This window comes from Felis catus, chromosome A2, assembly GCF_018350175.1.
Source record: "Felis catus isolate Fca126 chromosome A2, F.catus_Fca126_mat1.0, whole genome shotgun sequence".
Taxonomy (NCBI): Eukaryota; Metazoa; Chordata; class Mammalia; order Carnivora; family Felidae; genus Felis; species Felis catus.
This window is the reverse complement of record NC_058369.1, coordinates 119264801-119288675: the sequence shown is the minus strand read 5'-3', so window position 1 is coordinate 119288675 and position 23875 is coordinate 119264801. Positions and strand designations below refer to the sequence as shown.

At 43.7% G+C, this 23875-nt stretch overlaps 1 protein-coding gene across 2 annotated transcripts in view; it reads left to right on the top strand.

The window, feature by feature from the left end:
- The window catches only part of HIBADH (3-hydroxyisobutyrate dehydrogenase), a 115814-nt gene extending 96980 nt beyond the window's left edge, over positions 1–18834 (top strand). The window contains exons 6-8 of one of the 2 annotated variants that reach the window (XM_045052531.1): positions 955–1031; positions 8437–8593; positions 18419–18834. In XM_045052531.1, the coding sequence (XP_044908466.1) occupies positions 955–1031; positions 8437–8593; positions 18419–18493 (309 nt within the window). In that variant the 3' untranslated portion in view covers positions 18494–18834. Of the gene's footprint in view, positions 1–954; positions 1032–8436; positions 8594–13002; positions 13965–18418 lie in introns of those variants that run through there. The other variant, XM_003982884.5, reaches the window with a different exon arrangement.
- The last annotated feature ends 5041 nt before the right edge of the window (positions 18835–23875 follow it).

Sequence of the window (23875 nt, the reverse complement as noted above, 5' to 3'; positions counted from 1 at the left end):
GTTTCCGGCCGTGTCAAATTTTAACTCTCCACCCTAGCTTTCATAGCTCCTACCCCAGTCTCAACTACCACATTTCTTACCGTTCCTTAAAACATAGGCGCACGAGTCAGTTTTCTTACTGTTCTCCCATGCTCTGATATATTTAATCCCTCTTACATATTTACCTTTTCCTATGCTCTCCTTTCTCCCTCTTGCCTATTTAAATTCCTGCCTGGCCTTCCAAGAGGTGGTTTCAGGTTCTACTTCCTGTCCTCAGTGATCTTGTTTCTCTCAATTCTCACTGTCTCTGTCTTAGGGCCGTACAGTTTTCCGCTTAATTGTTTTTGTTTATTTGTTGCCTTTATCTTCAGTGTGTCACTCCATTGCCCCAGTTAGAATGTAAGCACCATTCTATAAAGAGCAGGCGTGTTAGAGATGTTATGTACAACATGATGACTGGAGCTAACACTGCCATATGACGTATATGAAAGCTGTTAAGAGAGCAAATCCTAAGAATTCTCATCACAAGGAAAAAACGTATATATTTTGGTATCTATATGAAATGATGGATTTTAACTAAACTTACAATAATTATTGCATGATATGTGTAAGTCAGATCATTGTGCTGTACGGCCTAAAGTTACACTGTGCTGTAGGTCAAATATACCTCAGTGAAACTGGGGGGAAAAAGCAGTCATGCCACACAGGTCAGTATTCCCTATAGACTGTGCCCACAGGAGGAGCTCAGGCACCACTGTAGGTTTCTTACCCAGTGGAAGAGACTCCCCAGTCTGCTCCCTGATAGCCTGGCAGACTCAGGAGGAGGCATGCAGCACCATGTTCCTTTCCCCATTTGAGAGAATCAGTAGTTACACACTCTTCTAGAAAGAAGCCTGTGGGGTGGGTGAAGAACGACTTCCCGTGAGTTACAGCTTGCAAATAAAGATATTTAATATGTACTCCATTTATTTTCAGGCTGCAAAGATCTGCAACAACATGCTGTTAGCCATTAGTATGATTGGGACTGCTGAAGCTATGAATCTTGGAATCAGGTCTGTCGAATATATATTTTCATGTACTAACAATTTTTATGAGCTTTTCTATTTGATTTTCTGATGTTGAAAAAAAAAAAGGGTCCGTGAGAGATGAACGAGTTGATCTAGGAACATTTTGAAAGTACTTCATTATTGAACTTTAATAGACTTTGCTTATTTGACGACCACTGGGCCCTGGAGAGCATGAATATTCTTTGCCATAGCCATAAAATGTGTTGTGCTGTATATTCGAAGTTACATTAGCCTTTTTATATGGGAGCTCCGTTTCTCCTGTTGTACTGAAATGCAAGAAGCACTTTTACTGTAAAATTTAAACATACTTTGGCAGTGTAGGACAAATTTTTGTAAAACGCCTTTTTAATGTATGGCGAATTCAAGTGTTCTGCTACCACATGACTGGTTTTATGTATCTGTTCACTACAAGGGCTCTTGGTTGTTTAGTCTTGGGATAAACTGGATGGCATTCATAAAGCTGCAACTCGTGTACATAACTCTTTCATTTTAACTGGCTTGTGGTTTTGTTACTTTACATTAAGGATATGTCTTTCCATTAAAATAAAATGCATCCATACTCTGCTGAAAGTGATGCAGGAATTTTGTTTCTCCTATGATAAGGATCATCTTTTAGAATGCTTAAGGTTAATGTCTTAAGTTTAGCCTTTAATCTTTTGGGTTAGGAATGTTACATATGATTAATCACCTAATTAATTGTTTGAATGTTCGGTATTTCATGAATATAATAAATATACATTTATTACTTTAGAAAATGCTCAATTAGCAAGATGCTTTATTCAGGTGTTTTCTTCACATTTCCCCAAACTGCTTACCAGGGATATCACAAATCAGAGTAGTGTTTCATCTCACAGCTTTTGATAACAGCAATAAAAGAGCCAAAGTGCTTGAGATATTTTTTAAAACACAGTAATGGATTCACATTTCCTCTTAATTACCATATCAAGATGCTGTTGTTTATTGAATTGCCCTTGTCTCAGATGTTAAACTATCTTGACCTATTAAGTTGTCATGTTGTAATTGAGATAAAAGAGGAATTTGCTTTGCATCAGTGCTAATTGGTTTATCAATATCCTGTACCATTTACATTTTAAAATTGAATGTCTGTAAGATGCTAAGGCATATCTGTACAAAGCCTTAATAAAACCGGTAGTATACAGGGAGCTGTTCAGAGTGGTATGTCTGTACTGTAGCCAGTTTTAGGCTATGGGTCACTTAATCATAAATGAAAAACGTGTTACTAGTGACTCGTTTTCATGTCCATCCTCTAGACTAATTTCACGGAAGAGGAAGATGTAAATTTCTGGAGCCAAAATTGCATACAAAATTAATTGGTGTTGACAATAGGATTGGAGCATTAGTGTGCATATGCATCTTTAGAATTTTATCTTCATTCTTCCGGATATAAATGAATAATAATAAAAACAAAAAAGCAAAAGCCTAGATAATCTAGGCTATGTTCTACTGAAATTTCCCTCTTCATCTTTACTAGTTTGTTTTATATCCTGCTTCTTACGCTGAGCATCACTGGTTTGAGATATTCCTTAGGCCTAGCGATGTATCCTCTGGCCTTCCTCAGCTAATTTTCCTAGCAAACCTCCTACCAGATGATCATTTGCTATTCTAAAATGAACTTTTTGTGTGGTTAGTGCTGATAGAAGTCTAACTCCAAACACCAGCTAATAAAGAATAGGATGAAAGTCACTTGAATCAAGTGAATGGAATAAAATATATACAATGAAATACATACATGGACTACTACAGAGAGTTTGTGATCAAAGAGAAGATGAAAAGTGATAGAATTCCAAACAGAAATGTTAAGAGGAAAAGCAGTAACTTCCCTTATTATTGGTCTTGATCCACTATGATAAAAATAATGTTTAGAAAGATGAAACTTTAAATGTTTAATTTTTCTGAAACTCTACATACGTATATTGCTATCACATATATAATATTTGCATATATCACATATGAAAAATGAACACAGAGTAGGAACTCCTTAATTTTACTTAACTGGTAATAATTTATAACTTTCTGGTGCTTCAGATTATACTAATGAATTGCTTATTTTCATAACATTAGGATTTTATTAGTTTATCTTGACAAAGATTCTCAGTGGCTTGAAAGTCCTAAAAATGATTGCCTCTGCTATTGTCTTTTCTCCATGGTTTACAGACATGGTTTAAAGTGACAGGATTGTTCTCTAATAGAGTATAGAGAGCGACCACGATTTATTGAGCTTTGCAAGGTGAAAGAGAAAATTGGCATCAGCAAGCATAAATTCCCAAGTAGTAAATTCCCACAAAGTAGTACAGCATCAAAGTGGCTCAGCCACATTTATATTCTGTTCACTCTGAAGTGAAATTTTTTTAAAGCATTAATGTCAACATTTACAAATTGAGTCACCTATTCCTATGAAGTGATCATTTCTGATTAATTTCATTCTCATAAGTCAGTGTTTTTTCTAGAACAGTGTTTCCCATTTTTTTAAAAAATAGAAGAATAAAATCATACCGTTTAGAACTCTTATTGACCCTATGCTCTTTTACAGTCAAGGTGGATATAAGGGAAATTTTAAACGCTACAAAAAAAAAGTAAAGCGTAAAGAATATGGGTATACAACATATTTTTGAAATTCTGTTTTTATCAGACCTTTGTACCTTCTAATTGGGTTCTAATTAGGACTCAGAACATAGTTTTATTGGCACCGAAGGTGTCCTGCTTCCATTAGAGATGTTTTGCTCCCGTGTGTCACAAAGGAACGGTGCTGATAGTGGAAGCTTTGTTGTTTAGTTTTCATAAAATTTTGCTCCACTGGGAATTGTCCTGTCTTTTTTTTCAGTACTGGTGGTTATAACAGGTCATTTGCATCACCAGTCAGCACCTAGGCCCCTAGCAACGACCGTCTTGTCTTCTTCCACCTTAAAAGAAACTTCGGACAGTTGAACTTTTCTGGCAGGCTGTTCAAGATGAGAACTTTCCCACAAGTGTCATTTTAGTTTCTTGGCTACTGCCCTTAGACGGTGGTGCGTTTTCATTTAGGTGATGACTTGAGTCCCCTTAGCTGTAAACCTAATACATATGCAATAGATGTAAACTTAATACATATGGAATAGATGATGTAAACCCTAATACATATGCGATAGATAACAAGTGGCAGAAGGTTTGTAATAAAAATTTGACCACATTTCTTTTTTTTTTTTTTTAAGTTTATTTATTTATTTTGAGAGAAGGAGAGCACACACATGCGTGTCAGGGAGGACAGAGAGGAAAGAGAGAATTCCACGCAGGCTCCGTGCTGTCAGTCCAGAGCCCAGTGCGGGGTTCGAACCCACAAACCACGAGATCGTGACCTGAGCCAAAATCAAGAGCCGGATGCTTACCCAGGCGCCCTGACCAAATTTCTTACTAGATTGGTAAAGCACTGTCATATTGGCTTATTGACTGTTAAGTTGCCCACCCACGTGATCCAGTGAGACTCAGCGTGGTGGGAGTTTGGTGTCGTAGCTCTGCCATAGACTTAAGTTTTTCTCGTCTATAACATGACAAAAATAATAGTATCTGTCCACAGAGTTTTTTGTGAAAACGAAATGAGTTAATCTGTGTAAATCTTTTAAAACAGTTCCGGGCACATTGTACAGGCTCAGCGTGGTAGTTATTGATGGTGGTGGTGGTTAGTATTTGAATTGAATTGTAACGTTAAAAGTGGTTTCTTTGTAACACTTCTCATCAGCTGGCGTGCGTGCGTGCGTGTGTGTGTGTGTGTGTGTGTGTGTGTGTATGTGTATGTGTATGTGTTTGTCTATTGCCTGTCTCCCCAACTAGAACGCAAGCTCCCTGAAGGGGATTGGCTTTGTCTGCTCATTGCTGTGTCTTAAGAACATACCTAGCACATAGTAGGCACTCAGTGAAGACTTGTCAAATGGATAAAGGGGCGAGAAGGGGGAGGGAGGCACTTCTCCTGCCTCAGGTAAAAGTTAACGTGTGTGTGTGTGTGTGTGTGTGTGTGTGTGTGTGTGTGTGTCTCTTAACTGGCTCATTCCTGGATGGCAGGCACAGCCTTTTCTTAGATTTTTACTATGTCTCCTTGGCTCCAGGCACAGCACCTGCACGTGGCAAATCTGTTAAACATTGATGAATGAGTGGACGGTCTGTTAAAACTGACATAGTCTTAGGGCACCTGGGTGGCTCAGTCAGTTAAGCATCCAGCTCTTGATCCCAGCTCACGAACGGGTTCATGAGTTCAAGCCCCGCGTTGGGCTCTGCGCTGGCAGTGTGGGGCCTGCTTGGGATTCTTTCTCTCCCTCTTTCTGCTCCTCCCCTGCTCGTGTGCGCACTCTCTCTCAAAAATAAATAAACTTAAAAAGAACTGACGTAGTCTTAGGTATTTCATTTTCACATCCTGTGATACAAACATCTCAGTTTAGTGACATAGTCTGCTTTGTTCTTACGTAAAACAAGACAGTATAGATACTTCTATAGAATATAAAGTGAAAAAACTTTTTTGGCCCTTAACAGCCTTGGTTACAGTGAAGGCAAACATTTGGATTCTGTTTAATTTTTTTCACGGTGTATGCATCATTTTTACTTCTCTCAAAAGTTCATTTAACATTCTTGTGTTTTAAAGGTGAGTAGATTTGACACAGTGACGTTTATTTGAATTGCATTATATATGCGGTCAGAGCAATGAATTCATTCTCTGTTTATATCAGAGAACATTCCAGCAATTGTAAAGCCACATGCATGCACGCGCACACTCTCGAACCACATCCAGTGGCAAGTTATTATGGGGACTGACAGACTGTCATCCTTTTGATGGCTTGAGCTGTATATCTCCTGAACAGCAATGGGGCTCTTATGCAGAAAGTATCATATGTTCCCAGCCAATTTACAGGGAAACAGCAATAACATTTTATCATGGTTGAGAGCCCAGTAGCTGCTTCCTATTAAACTTGCCCTTTCAGATACCTGTCTTGGATTAATTTGTTGATTTCAAATGGAAACTCAGTCTTCTCCAGTGAAGCATGACGTTCTAGGATAGACTCTCTGAATGACAATTACTGTGTATTCTAGCTGGTTTCAGACCATTACAAGCCTTAGGCACAGTGGAAGACAGAGGACTTCAGTAACTGATTTTAATATTATGTCTAATTTTAACTGTCAGTTATATATGTGCCAGTGAAAGAATCCTCAGAAAGATGAAATGCAAAACACTTCTAACTTGCTCTTTTTAATGATACACTTTGCTGTAGGGTGGGGAGTCGGGAGAGGAAAAGTGGTGAGGGAGTAGCCATCTCCTAAAGGGGAGTCAGCACAGCAGGGAAGCATCAGATTTGAAAAGTGAGCACGTAACAACTGCCACCTCGCTTTTTTGCGTGCCCCTCAGGATGCTTCTAAATAGTAATATGTTCACCAAACAGGGTTCCATAAATCAGTGCCAGTATTTTTCCTTGAACACTCAAGAAAAATGAAATGTAGGGTTTTACAAAGGATAATAAGCTTTGCCCGCCATTTTGGTGAGTACTGTACATAGAGCATGAACCGCTTTAGCAGTCAAGGCTGTTGTGAGGTTCTCTTGAGTATAACCAGGTAGGTTATAAGGAGAACAGTAACTCTGCTGCTTTAAATGTGATGAACCATTGTAAAAGAAAAATCTAAATTCAGAAGCCCTTGAATTATATTTCAAATGGAAGGGAAGAGCGATATTTGGGGGTCTTAAAAATATTCCCTACTCGTGGAGCACATTAGACATAGACATTCTTGAACCTTTGTGCTTAGGGAATATATTTGCAGTTATAGCAGATTAATTGTTAATGTGTGATTTTTACTTTTCATAGTATGTACATTGGCTTTCTCTTTCCCAAGTCATCTGCTCTAACAGCATGCTGATAGCCTCTTATTATTTAAAAGTGGAAAGAAAGCATCAGTAATAAACTACACCTGTAACAAACTTGGAATTTTGTAAAGGAATGAATGAAACTGTTGGATTTCTTTCGGGCAGTCTACCATTGAACGGAATGTATGACAGCCGATTAGAGTGAATCTTCTCTGTCTGTTATAATCCTTAAGAAGACTCCCCATTGTAACATGGTCCACCACTTGATTTCACACATGTGGCATGCCATCCATATATATTCCTCGCACCACAGCTACTTCTTGAAAACCTGATTACGTAACAGTTGTATTACGTGCTATGTCCAGACATACACTGGCTGTCAGCCTTAGCCCCCTACTCCAGTACTGGAAAAATGTGTACTGGGTCATGATACTCACGTTGGGAAATAAACAGACATAGGTTTCAAACACAGAGGAAACAAGAGCTTATTAAGGCAAAATGCGTAATTTGTTTCACACTGATACGTGTCTCTTTTCAGTTTTTTTTTTTTTTCTTCTCTGGAAAAGAGTGGTTCTAAGGAAACGCAGAAAGCTTTTATGACAATTATTTTATAATGTCTCTTTGTATGAAAGAAACCAGTCAATTGCTGGGTAGAAAGTTTTATTTGAAACTTGATTCAGTGAGACTTAGCCAAACTGTGCTTCCCAAACTGCATTCAGATTCTCAGAATCAAAATAATATAGCATTTTGATTCTATTTTTTTTTTCTGGGTCCACACTGCACAGCCGTTGATGCCCTCAGCTCAGTGATAGAACAAATGATGTTTCCGCTTGGGCAAGCTTTGTTTTATCAGGATCAGTAACCTTATCAGCAGTTGACCCAGAACTATAATGCATGTCTCTGAATAGATAGCATATGTCACAGCTCTGTGCAGACTTGCTTCATAAGCAAGATCGTCTAATGAAGATTTAATAAATAAGGAAAAGTTTGCAGCAAGAAATGTCTTCTTTTTTAATGATAACTTCTCTTAAGCTTGTTTTACTGCTCGTGGCTCATCTCTTGTATTCATTCTCGTAAAAGCTAAAAGAATAAACATACACATAAATGCATCCACACGGACTTCCATGATGCATGGTTTATCTGTCAATATTTCTTTCTGAAATATATCATTTGTGAGGAAAGAATGTACAATTCATACTATCATATTGGTTTCAGGTTCTTATGTGACACATAAATGCAACGATCTCCAAGAGACTAGAAAACCCGTGTGTGTGATAAACCAACAACTACACAATTATGTGCTATTTCTTAAAAGTAGGGTATAGCGCAGGGGATTTTCTCCCAGTGCAGAATGTCCTGGCTCAGAAGTGTTTAATCACGAGCTTTTAATACCCTATAATTTAAGACTGGGTTCTTTGCCCTCATCAATCTGCTTTGATTTTTGAAGACATACAATAAATGGAGAAGGAAGATAGAGCATCCTCATACGTAAATAAGTCACGCATGACTTGTACATTTTGACATTTAACACTGCTTTTCTTTGACCTTTGACAGGTTAGGGCTTGACCCAAAACTATTGGCTAAAATCCTAAACATGAGCTCAGGACGGTGTTGGTCAAGTGACACTTACAATCCTGTACCCGGGGTGATGGATGGAGTGCCGTCGGCTAATAACTATCAGGGTGGATTTGGAGCAACACTCATGGCCAAGGTATGGTAAATGCAGAGACTCCCTCCCCGAGACAGAGGGGAACAGATGTTTAATGGCCTAATCCCCCACTCCCCTTTAACAAAGCATATGTCTACCCTAGACGGCAAGATTACTAAAATAGCGATTCACTTACTCATTGGAAGTGAGTTAAAACTTAGCTTAGATAAAAATCCTTATTTTGTTCGTTTATATTCCTGCCCTTTCAGATGAGAATAGGCTGGGAGTTTTATTTTGTGCTTGGGTTTGTTTGTACTATGAGATGGGCAAGATTTTGTTCTTCATAGAAATTTTCATTATTTTACCAAGTCCTTAGAATGGAAGCAGTAAGAATTTTCTAGATAATACATTGACACTGGGTACACCTATCACAGAAGAAGAGAATATCTTTCTCACGATACTCGATTTCTAAATACGCCTTCCCGCTTTAAGAATATGTACGTACATAAGTATGTATGCGTTTCCCTTCTCTGCCACCACCAGTACCTTGGCTGAGCCTCCCCTGGATCATACCAAATCAGTCCTTAACTGGTGTCCTATCCTTTCATAATCCTCTCCGGTTCATTTTCTACCCCGGGGGAGGGAGCGGGCTTCTGGACACGTAGAAACCGGAGTGTGCCATTTCCCCTACTAAGTCTCTTTCACCATTTCCTGTTACTTGTAGTTTAAAGTCTAACCCTGCCAGTTGTCTCACGAAGCCCTCCATGATTTGGCCTTTGCTTGTCCCACCAGCTCGTTTCAGCCTTCCCAGCTCATCTTTTGCTTCTGCCCGTTGTTGTCTCTCTTTTTTTTTTTTAATTTTTATTTATTTATTTTTGAGACAGAGAGAGACAGAGCATGAGCAGGGGAGGGGCAGAGAGAGGGAGGGACACAGAATCTGAAGAGGGCTCCAGGCTCTGAGTTATCAGCACAGAGCCCGACGCGGGGCTCGAACTCACGGAGCGTGAGATCATGACCTGAGCTGAAGTCAGACGCTCAACCGACTGAGCCACCCAGGCGCCCCTCGTTGTCTCTACTTGCAAACCTCCACGCACGCTATTCCCTCTGCCTGCATCGTTTGTCCTTGCCCCGCCCCCCCCCCCCCCCCCCCCCCGCCCATCCCAGCTTCCGGCACAGTACCTGGCATATTGCCAGCATACGTTAAATATTTATTGGATAAAGCAGTGTTTGAAACTACATTTCTTATTTTGCAGTTTGATTTCTCCTCATGTTTCATTTAAGAAAATATTTATTTTTATGCTAATCCGTATCCTGTATGTAGTTTGCATATAATTTAGGATTTTGTAATTGTGCTGTGTGGCTGTTGCTAGAAACAGGAAGTAGCTCCTTAAGTGTATTGTTTGCATCGAAGCCGCAGGTGATTTATCAGGGCACACGGAAACATGAAAGAATCGCATTTATGCTCAGTTTCCATTCTGTGTCTGTGTGAAGTGGGTTGTGAGCTGTCAGCTTATTCGGTTCCACTAATACGGCTAATGGCTCAAACAGAGGAAGTGGCTAACAGTAGAGTGTAATAAGAAGGATCAGATGGATTTGTCTTTCTGTAGTGCTGGCTTTGTCTGGGGACTCCGCCCTAGCTGTCCTTCACTCTGTGGTACACCTGTGCTTTAGCCATTTTCTGCAGTGCCCCTGCCCACTGTCAGAGTCCTTCCTTTGACATGATTTTCTTGGCACGCCTGGATGGCTCAGTCGGTTGAGCATCCAACTTCGGCTCAGGACATGATCTCACGGTTGGTGAGTTCAAGCCCCGTGTCAGGCTCTGCACTGACAGTGGGATTGGGATTCTCTCTCTCACCTCTCTCTCCGCCCCTCCCCCGCTCGTGCTTTTTCTCTCTCTCTCACTCTCTCTCAAAATTAAATAAGTGAACTTCAAAAATAGATCAAATGATTTTCTTGATCATGAATGACAGTGTTTTCAACTAACAGTGTGAGACAGTGCAGGAGTCAAACATATGGGTGTTACCGGTGTCCTTCCCTCAATGAAATGCAGTTGTGGTCTCCCTTACAAAGAGGAAGACTTCTTTTTTTTTTTTTTTTTTAAATTTTTTTTAACATTTATTTATTTTTGAGACAGAGAGGACAGAGCATGAATGGGGGAGGGTCAGAGAGAGGGAGACACAGAATCTGAAACAGGCTCCAGGCTCTGAGCCGTCTGCACAGAGCCCAACGCGGGGCTCGAACTCACGGACCGCGAGATCGTGACCTGAGCCGAAGTCGGCCGCTTAACCGACTGAGCCACCCAGGCGCCCCAAGAGGAAGACTTCTTAATTTTGCTTGGAATGAGAGTACTTAGAAAGGAACTTAAAAAAATCTTTCATCACCTCAGATTGTTGTTAACAAAAACACACCATAGCTAATTAGGTTTGTGTAGAGAAACTGATGGAGATTAAAGAACTCCCCATCGATGCTGCATTGATTCAAGCAGTCTTAGCATTGTGATTCTGCTTGGACAGATCAAGGCTTAGCTGCTAAGAGAGGTTTTGTTCAATTGCCATTAAATTTTATTGTGCTAGGGGATGTCATTGAAGTAGAGGCTTGTACATTTATTTCTAGGTCTTAACATCATAACATTCTAATATGTTGTGTGTATATAATCAGAACATAGTCAATATGAAAACTAGATCATTCTTCTGAACTCTCCAACCTAGATGTCTACTTGTGATGGCCGCTACAGAACAGCATATGGAAAATCACGATGATTCTTGGTACTCCCTCAGTATACCCATTTCCTCATAAAACATAACAGCTTGGTCCTCCGTTAACTCATTGAACCTTATTGCCATTGTGTTATTTTTTCCTGAACTACCCACTTAGCTCATGGATTCATAAATATTTTATTTGATGAATGATGTGGAAAATCTATTTATTTTAAATTATACATTATCAGCTTCAAGGGATGCCTTCTTTTTCTAACATTTCAAGATACAAAAGCCTCTCAGGTTTTCGGAGACCGTTGGTTTTTTAGAATGTCCACCCTTTAAGGTATTGGCCACCAAAGCAATTTCACTTTCTGATTTTTGGTTTGGACAGATTTTATTTGGGTGTGTACTTGCCCCTTTGAAAAACTCTAGACCTTTCTTCTCGATAGTACTGTGTTCTCTTTAGTATGTTATGTTAACTCTGAGTTCTTCTGTTCTAGTTTGTGTTCCAATTAACTAGGTTAAAAGTTAAATGCAGTCTATGTAGATTTTCTCTCTGTCGTTTGAAAATAAATATATCTTGCAGATTTGCTGCAAAATGATGTCAACCAGAGAGGTTTGTCTGGGTATAAACAATAGTGTAGCTGTATGTTTGTTAACTGTGCAGGACACAATTCAGCTTGCTTTTTATTTTTAGGAAACTATAGAAGAATTTAAGGTTAAGCAGATTTTTCAGATCTGTTGTCTACATGTGAAAATTATACAAATAAGCACAAAATAATGTTTGCAGTTATACCATCATACATATTTAAGAGGCTGGAGATTTAAACGTTTTCTGAAGCTCTCAGGATGAAGCATTAGCTCGCCAAGATGTTAAAGGGCTGTCATGAGGGTGGATGTCCCATTGCACTTACAATAAAACCCAAACTCCTTCCTAAACATACTAAAGCTTCCGTGTTTTACGTGTGCCCATGCCCGGCTCATTTCTCTCCCCAGCCCCCTTGCTTACTCTCATTCAGCCTCACTGGCCTGCTTGCTGTTTCTCGAATATTCAAGCCGTGTCCCAGCACCTTGCTGTTCCATCTGCCTGCGTCTCTGTTCCCCCAGCTCTCCAAAGAACCCACTGCTCTCTGACATTCAGATCATAGGTCATGTGTCTTCACCTCAGAGAAGCCTTCCCTAAACATTTCCTCTATCAGAACTCCTTCCTTCCACTCCACCCTTGCTGTCCACCACTTCCCAGCCCCTTCCCCTGCTTTATTTTTCTTCATAGTCCTTGTCCCTATCTGAAATTGTAGTATTTGTTGTCTGTCTTCCCCGAGCGTCACAAGAACAGTGCCTTGGTTTCATCATGCCTGTGTCACTGGCGCTTGGGACAGTGCTAAATACTTGCTGAATAAAGAGATTGCATGGATATTCGGTGATTCCATGATGGGGGGCTTGTCTTAGGCTTACAGTCTTCTGCAGATTTGAAAAAGCATTTCCCTGTGTGATCTCATTTATCTAGTAACCCTTGTCCACAGTCAAAACAGACAGGTCTGGGTGGAGGAGTCGGGAGGAGACTCAGAAATTAAGGTTTCTGTCCAGAGTAGTTTTGCCCTATGTGAAAGCACTTACAAAAATATATATAACCCGCCACAGTGTTTGTAAGTATCTTATTTTTTTCAGACTTCGTTCCTCCTGCTTTGAAAGCAAAGCATTAGGAGCCACATTTGCAAAGTGAGCCCTCGCTACCAGTCTCAATGCGTTCCTTCCTGCCCTTGTTTGATTTAGGATCTGGGGCTGGCCCAAGACTCCGCCACCAACACAAAGAGCCCGATCCTTCTGGGCAGCCTAGCCCATCAGATCTACAGGATGATGTGTGCAAAGGGTTACTCAAAGAAAGACTTCTCGTCCGTCTTCCAGTTTCTCCGAGAAGAGGAGACCTTCTGAGTTTGCCCTTTGGCCGTGGACACTGTTGGAAACCGACCTCCACCTTGGAGCCTCCTTATAGCTCACTCCACAAGTAAATGGGCTTAATCAAAGGTCACCTGTCTGCTTTTGACTGTCTAGGTCCCAGTAAACCTTAGGATTTTTCACCCATTTTTAACTGCTTATTTTTTTTTATCTCTTTAGCAAACCTGTGTTCTCTCCATTTTTTTTTTTTTTTTTCCTGTGAGCCACTGATGGTCTCTGCTAACTAGCTGATTGACCTTTTTCAAAAGTTTGACTCCTGAGCATCTTCAACTAAATCGTTGCATACTTCAATCAGGATAGTATTTATTCCACTTTACAAATAAAACCAAATATTGTCAACAGGATGAAACCTATCTTAAAGAAATTGGTGTGGGGAAAGGAGTTAGAAAAAGGGGAAGCATAGTGAATTATTACCTGTGTCCCTCGGGAAGTTTGTCCTGTTAACCAAGTGGTGGTATTCTTGCGTTGCTGAGGTTACTGATTTCTTTTCCAGGGAGTCGGTAAAGCTAACGGAACTCCCTGCTGCATGTTTATAAGTTGGACTCTGTTACATTATCTTACTGTGTATCCTTCTTGTTACAACTCCCAATACTCAGCAAACTTGTTTTTTATATTTTTGCTTCCTTTTACATTCTTACTACATATTTTTTGACTTTGAAAGAATGACATCTTTAGAACTGTTTCAGAGCCAATGATGATATTTGCTTTAGATAATTATTACATTATTCTAAATATAACCGTATTATTTTGAAATCAAATAAATTTCTATGCTGATAATACTTTCTTGGAGTTTTCGTGTCTCCGCAGCCATTTGGCGAGCAATTAAAGGATCTGACAAACTGGTATTCCAGACTGATGGGGGAACGGGTGGGAAGAAAAGGAAGGGAGGGGAGGTCGGAAGGAACCGAGTCTGAATTGGCCAGTGGCAAGCCAGCTTCCTGCTGTTCATCTGAATCCTTAACGGGCATTCATTTGAAAGTCTTCGGTTGTGGGTGCCATCGGAATTCAGCCTGCGCAAGATGGAGTATGCCACAGTGTAGACTTTCCCCACCACAGCCCCTAGAAGTCTTCTTGGTGATAGACCTCGGTGCCAAATCTGGCAGAACTACAACTACTTCCCTCAGTTTCCTGGTGATAAAACATCCCAGGCACTATTAGAAGTGCTGGGGCTACGGTGACGAACAGAATAGACAAAAAGTCTTGCCCTTGTAGACTATAGATCCTGGTGTCGTGTGTGTGTGTGTGTGTGTGTGTGTGTGTGTGTGTGTCTGTGTCTGTGTCTGTGTGTCTGTGTGTGTGTGGGGGGGGATGTGACAGACAAAAAATAAATGTTCACTGCATATGTCAGATAATAATAAGGAAAAAAAAGCAGGACAAGGGGGATGGATGGGAGGTGCCCAGGGGTATTTTGTTATGGTGGTCAGGTTGGCATTTGAGCAGAGAGAAGGAAGTGAGGGAACACGCCACGCAGGTACCTGAGAAAAGAACATTCCAGGAACAGGGAGCAGAAAGTACAAATGCTAGATCTGAGGAAAAACAAGGAGGCTGTAAGTGAAGTCCCAAGATGAGGGGGGGCCAGATCTTGGAGGGCCCTGTTAGGACATTGGCTCTTATTCTAAGTGGGATTGGTTGTGTATCAGTTAGCCAGAGTGGAAGCTAACTGATGATACGTTGCCACCTCAACATTCAGCGGCTCAAAATAACAAATGTTTATTATTTTTCAAGATTCTCCAGGTCAGTTATATTCTTCTCCTCCCCTGGGCCGGCTCCTCTGGAGCTGGAGGGGCTAGTTTGGCCTCACTCAGCTGGGACAGCTGGCACGGTTGGGGCTTCTCTCCACAGGGTCCAGGAGGCTAATCTGAGCTTCTTCACGTGGCGGTGGAAGGGCTCTCAGCGGCAACGCAGGACAAGACCAATGAGCAGACAGTTGGCTGGGTTCTGTTTGCTTCGTGGCTGTACTGCCCCCTTGGCCGAAGCAAGTCACACAGCCCAGCCCAGAGCCCGTGTCGGAGGGGATGACATAAGAGGGTGGACACCAAGGCATTACGGTGGCCATTTTGCAAATATCCTGTCCCAGGCAGCCCATCAGGGATTTTGCTAAGAGGGTCGATGTGGTCTGACCTAGCCTTTAAAGGGATCACTGTGGCTGCCGTGTGGAGAATAGAATGTAGGGCGAGGCTGGAAGCAAGGAGACCAGCTAGGAGGGGATGGTAATAATCCAGATGAGAAGCAGGGAGGGCTGGGACCAGGATGTTAATGAAGAGGTTTCTGTCTCCTCGGGCAAGAAATGGTCAGATTGGAACATAAAGACAGACGCACTAACTAATGGATTGGGTGAAAGAGAAAGGGAGGAGTCAGGGACGAATCCAAGGTTGGTGGGGAAAGTGGAGGGCAGGCGTTACCATTTACTCTGGGGGAGATGTGGGAAGTTTAGGAGGAGAAAACTCCTGGGTGGCCTGGAAGCCACCCAGGGGGAGGAAAGGCAGAGGTCCAAGGCCACACCCTGTGTTACTCTCACTGTCAGTGGCTGGGAAAAAGAGCCAGCAAATGAGATGAGGGGTAACAGGTAAGGTGAGAAGACGGTGGGAGCCAAATGCAGATTGTATCGGAAGGAAGAATGATTGTTTGTATCAAAAGCTACTGAGAAGCTGAGTAGCAAATGTGAGAGCTGAGACTTAGTGATTCGCCTTGGCAAAATAAAAGTGCCTCTGACGGGTGTTCTGGGGCACGTTGGAAATGACGTTGGACACGAGGGACTGGGAAGAGAAAGGGGAAGCGTTGAGTAGAGACAGCTCTCAAGACGTTTTGCTGTTAAGAGGAAAAAAACGTGGGATAGATACTGGCAGGGATGTGGGGTCAAGGGAAATTTTGTTGATGTGTCTTTAAGATTGGAGATACTATGGGATCATGCTGATGGAAGCGGAATGGTCCAATAAAGGAGAAGGAGTGGTGCATGGAAGAAAGGGTGCTTGCCAAGGGCTATCGTTTATGTATGCATGTTTATTTTTGAGAGAGAGAGAGTGTGAGTGAGTGGGGGAGGGGCAGAGAGAGAGGGAGACGCAGAATCGGAAGCAGGTTCCGGGCTCCGGGCTGTCAGCACAGAGCCCGACGCGGGGCTCGAACTCACCAACCGCGAGACCGTGACTTGAGCCGAAGTCGGATACCCAACCGACTGAGCCACCCAGGCGCCCCGATGTGGTTTTCAGCATAAAATAACATTAGTGCTGGAAAGGATCTTACCCACCTCTCGGCACGTTGCAGTCCCCCTCCTCTGACCATAAGTTTTCTCATCTATAAAGTTGTCATAAACAGGGGCCCCTGGGTGGCTGAGTTAAGCAACCGACCCTCGATTTTGACTCAGGTCATGATCTCATGGTTCATCAGTTGGAGCCCCGGGTTGGGCTCTATGCCGACAGCGCAGACTTTGTTTGGGATTCTCATTCTCTCTCCCTGCCTCTCTCTTTCGCAAAGAAATGTAAAAATAAATCACATTGGCACAAACAACGTAGCTGAATAGTAAATGCTTACTCGGAAACTTGAAAGCAAAACATCTGAGTCAGGGACAATCCCAAGTGTTGGCGAGCACGTGGAGACGTTAAAACCCTCATACGCGACTGCCGGGACCATACAGTGGTGGAAAAGAGCGTGGCAGTTCCTCGAGAAAGTAAACACAGAGTTTCCGCAGGACCCAGCGGTTCCACTCGATCCTTGAGGATAGATACATACACACTCGAGAGGAACGAAGTTAATGCGTCCGCACGGAAACTTGTACACGAATATTCGTAGCGGCATTATTCGTAAGAGCCAAAAAGTAGGAACGGTCCAAATGTCCCCTGACTGATGACTGCGCGAACAGAGTGGCACATCCATGCCGTGGAAGAGTGGCCATCAAAAGGCATGGAGTACTGACCCAGGCCACAACTTGGGTGAACCTCGAAAAGCAACATGGCAGGTGAAAGACGCAAGACCCGGGGGCCACGGGCCGTGTGATTCTGCAGAGAATGGCAGACCAGGCAGATCCCCAGACCCAAAGTAGATGAGTGGTTTCCAGGGACTAACGGGGGAGGGGGAAATAGGGAGTGACTGCTGTTCTGCGTGGAGTTGCTTTCTTAGGGTGATGAAAACGTTCTGGAATTAGATAGCCATGGTCGCATGACTTTGTGAATGTGTTAAAAACCACTGAATCGTACGCTTCTAAATGGTGAGGTTTATGGTGTGTGAATTGCATCTCTAGGCAAAAGAAAAACTAAGGAGAAAAAGTCACGAGTTACAGCCTCTCTTCCCAAGTGGTTCTCGACTGGGGCAATGTTGCTCTGAGGGGACGTATGGCAATGTCTAGGCGTATGTGTGGTTGTCATGTGGGGGCTGCGGGGTGCTCCTGGCATTGAATGGGCGGGCGTATGTCGGGGACACTGCTAAACAGCCCACAGTGCACGGGACAGCCCCCACAACATATGCCCCAAACGTCCATAATGCAGGGTTTGAGAAACTCTGCTCAGGTGTGTGTTCCACAGGCACCTCAAACTTGGTGTATCGAGACCTAAGCTCCCCCATTCTCCCACCCAGCATACCTGCTTCTCCTCCGGGTCCCTGTCCCATCCAGGTTCCCAGGAAGCATCCCTGACTCCCCTGTCCCCTCCACCCGCTCTCCACGGTGAGGTCCATCTATACCTCTGGCGCCTACGTCAGGCCCTCATTGGTTCTTGTCTAGGATACTTGAGTATCTTTGCAATTGTTCCTTTTTTTGTTTAACAGCTTTCCTGAGGTATAATTTATATACAATAGAACTCACTCGTTTTATTTTTATTTTATTTTATTTTTATTTTTTTTTAACGTTTATTTATGTTTGAGACAGAGAGAGACAGAGCATGAACGGGGGAGAGTCAGAGAGAGAGAGGGAGACACAGAATCTGAAACAGGCTCCAGGCTCTGAGCTGTCAGCACAGAGCCTGATGCGGGACTTGAACTCACGAACCATGAGATCATGACCTGAGCCGAAGTCAGATGCTTAACCGACTGAGCCACCCAGGCGCCCCTGAACTCGCTCGTTTTAAATGCACAGTTCGATGACTTTCAGTAAGCTTACAGAGTTGGACAGGCATTGCCGCAATCCAGTTTTAGAACGTTTCTATCACCGCCCCGCCCACTCTTCTTGTGCCCGTTTACTGTCATTGACTGTTCTCACCCCGCGCCCTCCAGCCAGAGGCAACCTCTCATCTTTCTGTCTCAATAGATTCCAGCTGTTCCTGGGCCACCGGTTTGGTTCTTCAATTCGTCCTTCACGACACTGCAAGAGAGATCTTCCTAAGACTGAAATCCAGTCCAGTCATCCGCCTGCATGAAATCCTTTAGCCTCGGTTGCAGTCTGAACTCTTCAGCGTGGTGTTCGTGGCCCTTCGTGCTCTGGCTCCTATTTTACTTCACCAGCATTATTGCCCTTGGCTTTCTTTGTGGCATCCCGGGTGTCAAAGGTTGTGAACCACTCGCCATTTTTCAAGCACGACACGTTTCTCACACCCCGGTACCTTTGCACATGCCGCTGCCTTCACCAGAAAGGCCCTTCTCCACCCCTAATTGTGTCATATCTTCTGAAAGATATCTTCCGTATCTTCCTCGTCCACTTCAGGCTGAGTCACTTCCCCTCTGTTTGCATAGCTATGTGATGATCTCGCTTGTATCATAGGACTTGCCCTGTTACACTGTCTTTGCCGGTTTGCCTGTCTGTCTTCCATACCAGTCCATGAGCTCTTTGAGGGCACAGAATGTGTCATATTCAGCTTTGAGTCCCCGTGTTGAGTTCAACGCCTTGCATCGAGTAGAAGCAGAGTAAATGTGTGGCTGTGTGAATGACGGAGTCGTGGAAGCTATGGCATTGCATTCGTGAACTAACTGCGTAGACATTTTTCTTAAAGATTCTTCCTCAGCAGGAGCACCTGGGTGGCTCGGTTGGTTAAGCGTCTGATTCTTGATTTCGGCTCAGGTCAAGGTCTCACAGTTTGTGAGATGGAGCCCTGAATCAGGCTCTGCGCTGACAGCATGGAGCCTGCTTGGGATTCCCTCTCCCTCTCTCTGTCTCTCTCTGTGCCTCCTCCGCCTCTCTAAATAAATAAACTTAAAAAAAAAATTTTTTTATAAGATTCTTCCTCCGCATGTCAGGTTTGTTTTAGTTTGTGTTATCAGTGATGCAGTTTGTTACACATGGTTGCCCAAGATGTCTTTGCAGAATGTGAAACTTTGAAAAAGTTTTCTTAGTCGAAAGATTAGCTTACACTAGGGCGCTTGGGGTGGCTCGGTCAGTTAAGCGGCCGACTTCGGCTCAGGTCATGATCTCACGGTTTGTGAGTTCGAGTCCCGCGTCGGGCTCTGTGCTGACAGCTCAGAACCCGGAGCCTGCTTCGGATTCTGTGTCTCCCTCTCTCTCTGTTCCTCCTCTGCTCATGCTCTGTCTCTCTCTCTCTCTCTCTCTCTCTCAAAAACAAATAAATATTAAAAAGAAAAGAAAAGATTAGCTTACACTGTTTGAAGAAACTTCTGAGGAAAAATACGCACTTTTGGTAGCAATATTTTGTCTTTTGGTTTATGTACCTTTTTTTTTTTTTGAGAGAGAGAGGGCACAAGTAAGCGAGGGTCGGGGGAGGTGAAGAGAGAGAGAAGTGGAGCTCACCTGAAGCAGAGCTTGAGCTTACCCGATGCAGGACTTGAACTCAGGAACCGTGAGATCGTGACCTGAGCTGAAGTCAGATGCTTCACCAAGACGGAGCCACCCAGGCGCCCATCTTTGTCTATGTGCTTTAAACCCCGACTTGCTTGCACATAAAGCATGCACACCTTCCCCTTCAGGAAGCACAGCAGTTTCAAACGTCATCTTCGATAACATGCTACCTGGACCCTGAGGCGTGCAGTGAATTTCATGACCACACGGGTTGGGCTTATTCAAGGGATTCCGCGAACCGTTAGATGTTTGGGAGAATCTTTTGCTATCCTGTTGACCCGATATCATGACGACGAAGCGTATGCCCAGCCACGGCTGAGTCCAGCTTTAAGTGAACTCCAAGCGGGCCGGGCCTGCTCCTCGGCCACTTTTCTCATTGCACGAATTTTTTTTTTTTAATTTTTTTTTCAACGTTTATTTATTTTGGGGACAGAGAGAGACAGAGCATGAACGGGAGAGGGGCAGAGAGAGAGGGAGACACAGAATCGGAAACAGGCTCCAGGCTCTGAGCCATCAGCCCAGAGCCCGACGCGGGGCTCGAACTCCCGGACCGCGAGATCGTGACCTGGCTGAAGTCGGACGGTTAACCGACTGCGCCACCCAGGCGCCCCTCATTGCACGAATGTTGATCTTGACTTTTCTTGCAGGCAGTCAGGGATGCGTGCGATCTGTCCACGTCTTGGCGGGGGGCGGGCAGCGAGGGGGAGAGGCACGCCTGAGCAGGGCACGGGGCAGCATTATCCATGCACATTAGTTCTACCCAGGCTGCTGTCAGAAGCCTGCTGCTGCTCGGGAAAACAGCACGTGTTCCTGCGGGCCTCAGCCTCAGCCTCAGTTAACCGCACCCTCGAGCATTCTTAAACGGCCGGCCGGTGGGGAGTTGTGTGCCCGAGTGGAGTTCTTAGCCGTCCTTCAGTTCAGTTGAAGCGGAAGCTTAAGGACATCGTAGGGATTTGTAATGTTCCTTGCAAGACGTCAGGCCCATTAACCAGCGTGTCCATTGCACCCAACGCGTGCGTGGCATCGTCTCTCGTCGGTGGCCAAGGGATGGAAGATGTCACCGTTTGCTGTTTAATGGTGGTCACCATGTAATAATTCAGGAACACCTAAAAGGGATGTAGGCTTCTCCGTTCAGGCTGGAATCAGCCTCTTTGAGCACATGAAAAGGAAAATACAATAAGGCAGACGCATTTTGCAACCAGCCGGCAGGGAGTGCTTCCGGGTGTCTTGGTTACCGGATCTGTCCTGGTGAGGAGACAGGAGACCCGCCCTAGGTCAACACTAACCTGCGCAATATTGTGGGTGGCTTCTCCAAAGTTTGTTTTAGGTCTAAAATTCTGATGCCTCTTAGTTAAGGGTTTAAGAAAATGGGAGGCATGTGCTTCTGACAGTTTTTGGATTCTCTCTGTTTAGGTATTATTTATGGGTCATATAGCCATCTCATCTATTAGGGTTTTTTTTTTTTTTTATAGCCGGAATAGATTCAGAGATCAATACATTTTTATTAATGATAGTCCGTCATGCCTGGTAAAGAGACAGCAAGAGAGCTCATCTAGAATGAGCCACTTGAATAAACCTGACACACAAGCTTAGCTACGAGCTGCATTTTGGCAGGCCTCTCTGTGAAATAATGACATTGGCAGAGGGAAAGACGATGGAAACCTTCCTCACAGCCAGACTCATAAAATCAAAGGGCAGGTTTGGGGTGTATTTCCCAACCCTGGCTGTATATGCAAATCCCATGACTTTTTGAGTGTAGCATTTTATCTTCCAAAGGACAAAATTTGGCATTTGCCTTAGTCATTAAAAATGATAAATGCCTAAAATGCTTCAGAGTTGGGATTGTTGTAGGTTAGAACAAATATTGCGTCAGTGTCTTCAGAGTCGAAAACTTCTCACTGATGTTGTCAAGCCGGAAAATTTAAAAAAAAAACACAAAAAAACCCTTCGTGATTTTCCTTTCAGATCATGTGAAATTGGGCATAATTGTTACCAGTACTGCTTATAAAAAGGAATGGTCTGGGCCTTTTGGAAGTGAATTATTCTTCCTGCCACCATTAAGAGATAGCCTTGTGCCCCAAAAGAGTTAATCCACTTCCAGACGGAGCTTTTCAGCCCCTCGAAGCAGAGTTCAGATGATATCAAGTTCACTCTTCTTTTACATTTGTTTTGGGCCTGTTGAACTTCATTTTCATTCCATTTATGGATCAAAGTTGAAGTATCTTACGGTAATTTTAGACTATGTGAGGCCTTTCCCAGAAATGTCACCTTAGAGTTCCAATCTCAGAGACCCTGAAGAGCAAATGTAGCTTTAATCCGTGTCTCTCTCCTCCTCTCAATGACCTTAACCCTGACCCCAGGTCTGCTCTCTATAAGTGCCAAACATGATTCATTCTCCTCGCTTGATTTAGTTTTGTCCCTTTAATGAGCCAAGATGGCCAGGGAGGCCCGATAGCTTATTTGTGCTAATATAAGTATGCTCTCCTAGTTAACTCCTAACTCATTTATTTGGCTCTTACTTTTGCCTAGAACTGACCCTTTGTCTCAGAGGTCCCAGGTCCTTGTTTTTAGACAAAGGAGATTCGAGCGGTGAACGTTCACAAACGCCATCAGGGGACGAGACGCTGTCCTTGAAGGAAAAGGAAAGCACACTTAGAGAACAAGAGAGACGTTATATTCTGTGCCTCAACTGCCGTATCACAGACACAGTCTACATGTTCCCTGAGCACATATTTTATGAGCTACTGCTTACCGCTCCTCCCCTCCGGAGTTCGAGGACTCAGGATGTCTGCAAGTTGCAAATTTTTGTGCTTGTGTCTTTGCGGTCTGCGTGTCTTACTTCTGCAGCCTCTCTAACACCATTTCCAATGACTGTTTGTGCAGAAATGCATTTCTGACTTCGAGTTTGATACATCATATCCTCTGATTTTCCCCCCCGCCCCCCAATGTTGCAGTGGTAGAACCGGGCCATCAAGGACACGTAGAAGGTGATAAGCAGGAAGAGACTTTTAAAAAGAGATTTACGATAGGGTTAGTTTCCCTGTCGTCCAGCCTACCACTTTCAGCCCAACTCATTTTGGGTCGGTAGGGATCTGACCATGGGGTTCTGACAAATGTGTTTTTATCATTGTGAATTTATGCTTGCCTCGGTGTCCAAAAAAAAAAAAAAAAAACTATTAAAAAGTGATACGACTTTGAGCAGTGGCTCGATCCTGATTATGGCCCTTCCTGGCCATCCCATTTCATTTCTGGCTGGCCCAACTAGGGACATTAAAAGCTGCCCCTTCCGAGCTTGGGTGTCCCCTGCATTGCCCTGCACTCAGAGCAGTTCAGTCTGGCTCCTTCTATAGGTCGTTGACACCCTCAAGCTTGTATACACCTGTGTCACCACAAATCTTAACAGATGCAATTTTCTCAGCTGAATAGGAGAGTGGGAGTGAAGGACGGGGCTCGCATCTCGGTTCAGACCAGGAGGGGCAGGCACCTCTGTCCTCCCTCACACGGGCCCCCCCGGAGGCTGCAGGGCTCTGAGAGGGGGATTCAGTTAGGGGTTCCAGTCACATGCTGGGACTTTTGTTTTTGAAAACAACCTGCTTATTCTTTTCTGAAAACACCTCATCGTGCTTCTCCTGGAACGGTTGTCCACCGTACAGCTTTACATACTCACTCTCTTCAGAAGAAATAAAACTTCAGGGGCACCTGGGTGGCTCGGTCGGTTAGGCGTCCGACTTCGGCTCAGGTCGTGATCTCACAGTCCGTGAGTTCGAGCCCCGCGTCGGGCTCTGTGCTGACAGCTCAGAGCCTGGAGCCTGCTTCTTCTGATTCTGTGTCTCCCTCTCTCTCTCTGCCCCTCCCCTGATCATGCTCTGTCTCTCTCTGTCTCAAAAATAAATAAAAACAGGGGCGCCTGGGTGGCGCAGTCAGTTAAGCGTCCGACTTCAGCCAGGTCATGATCTCGAGGTCCGTGAGTTCGAGCCC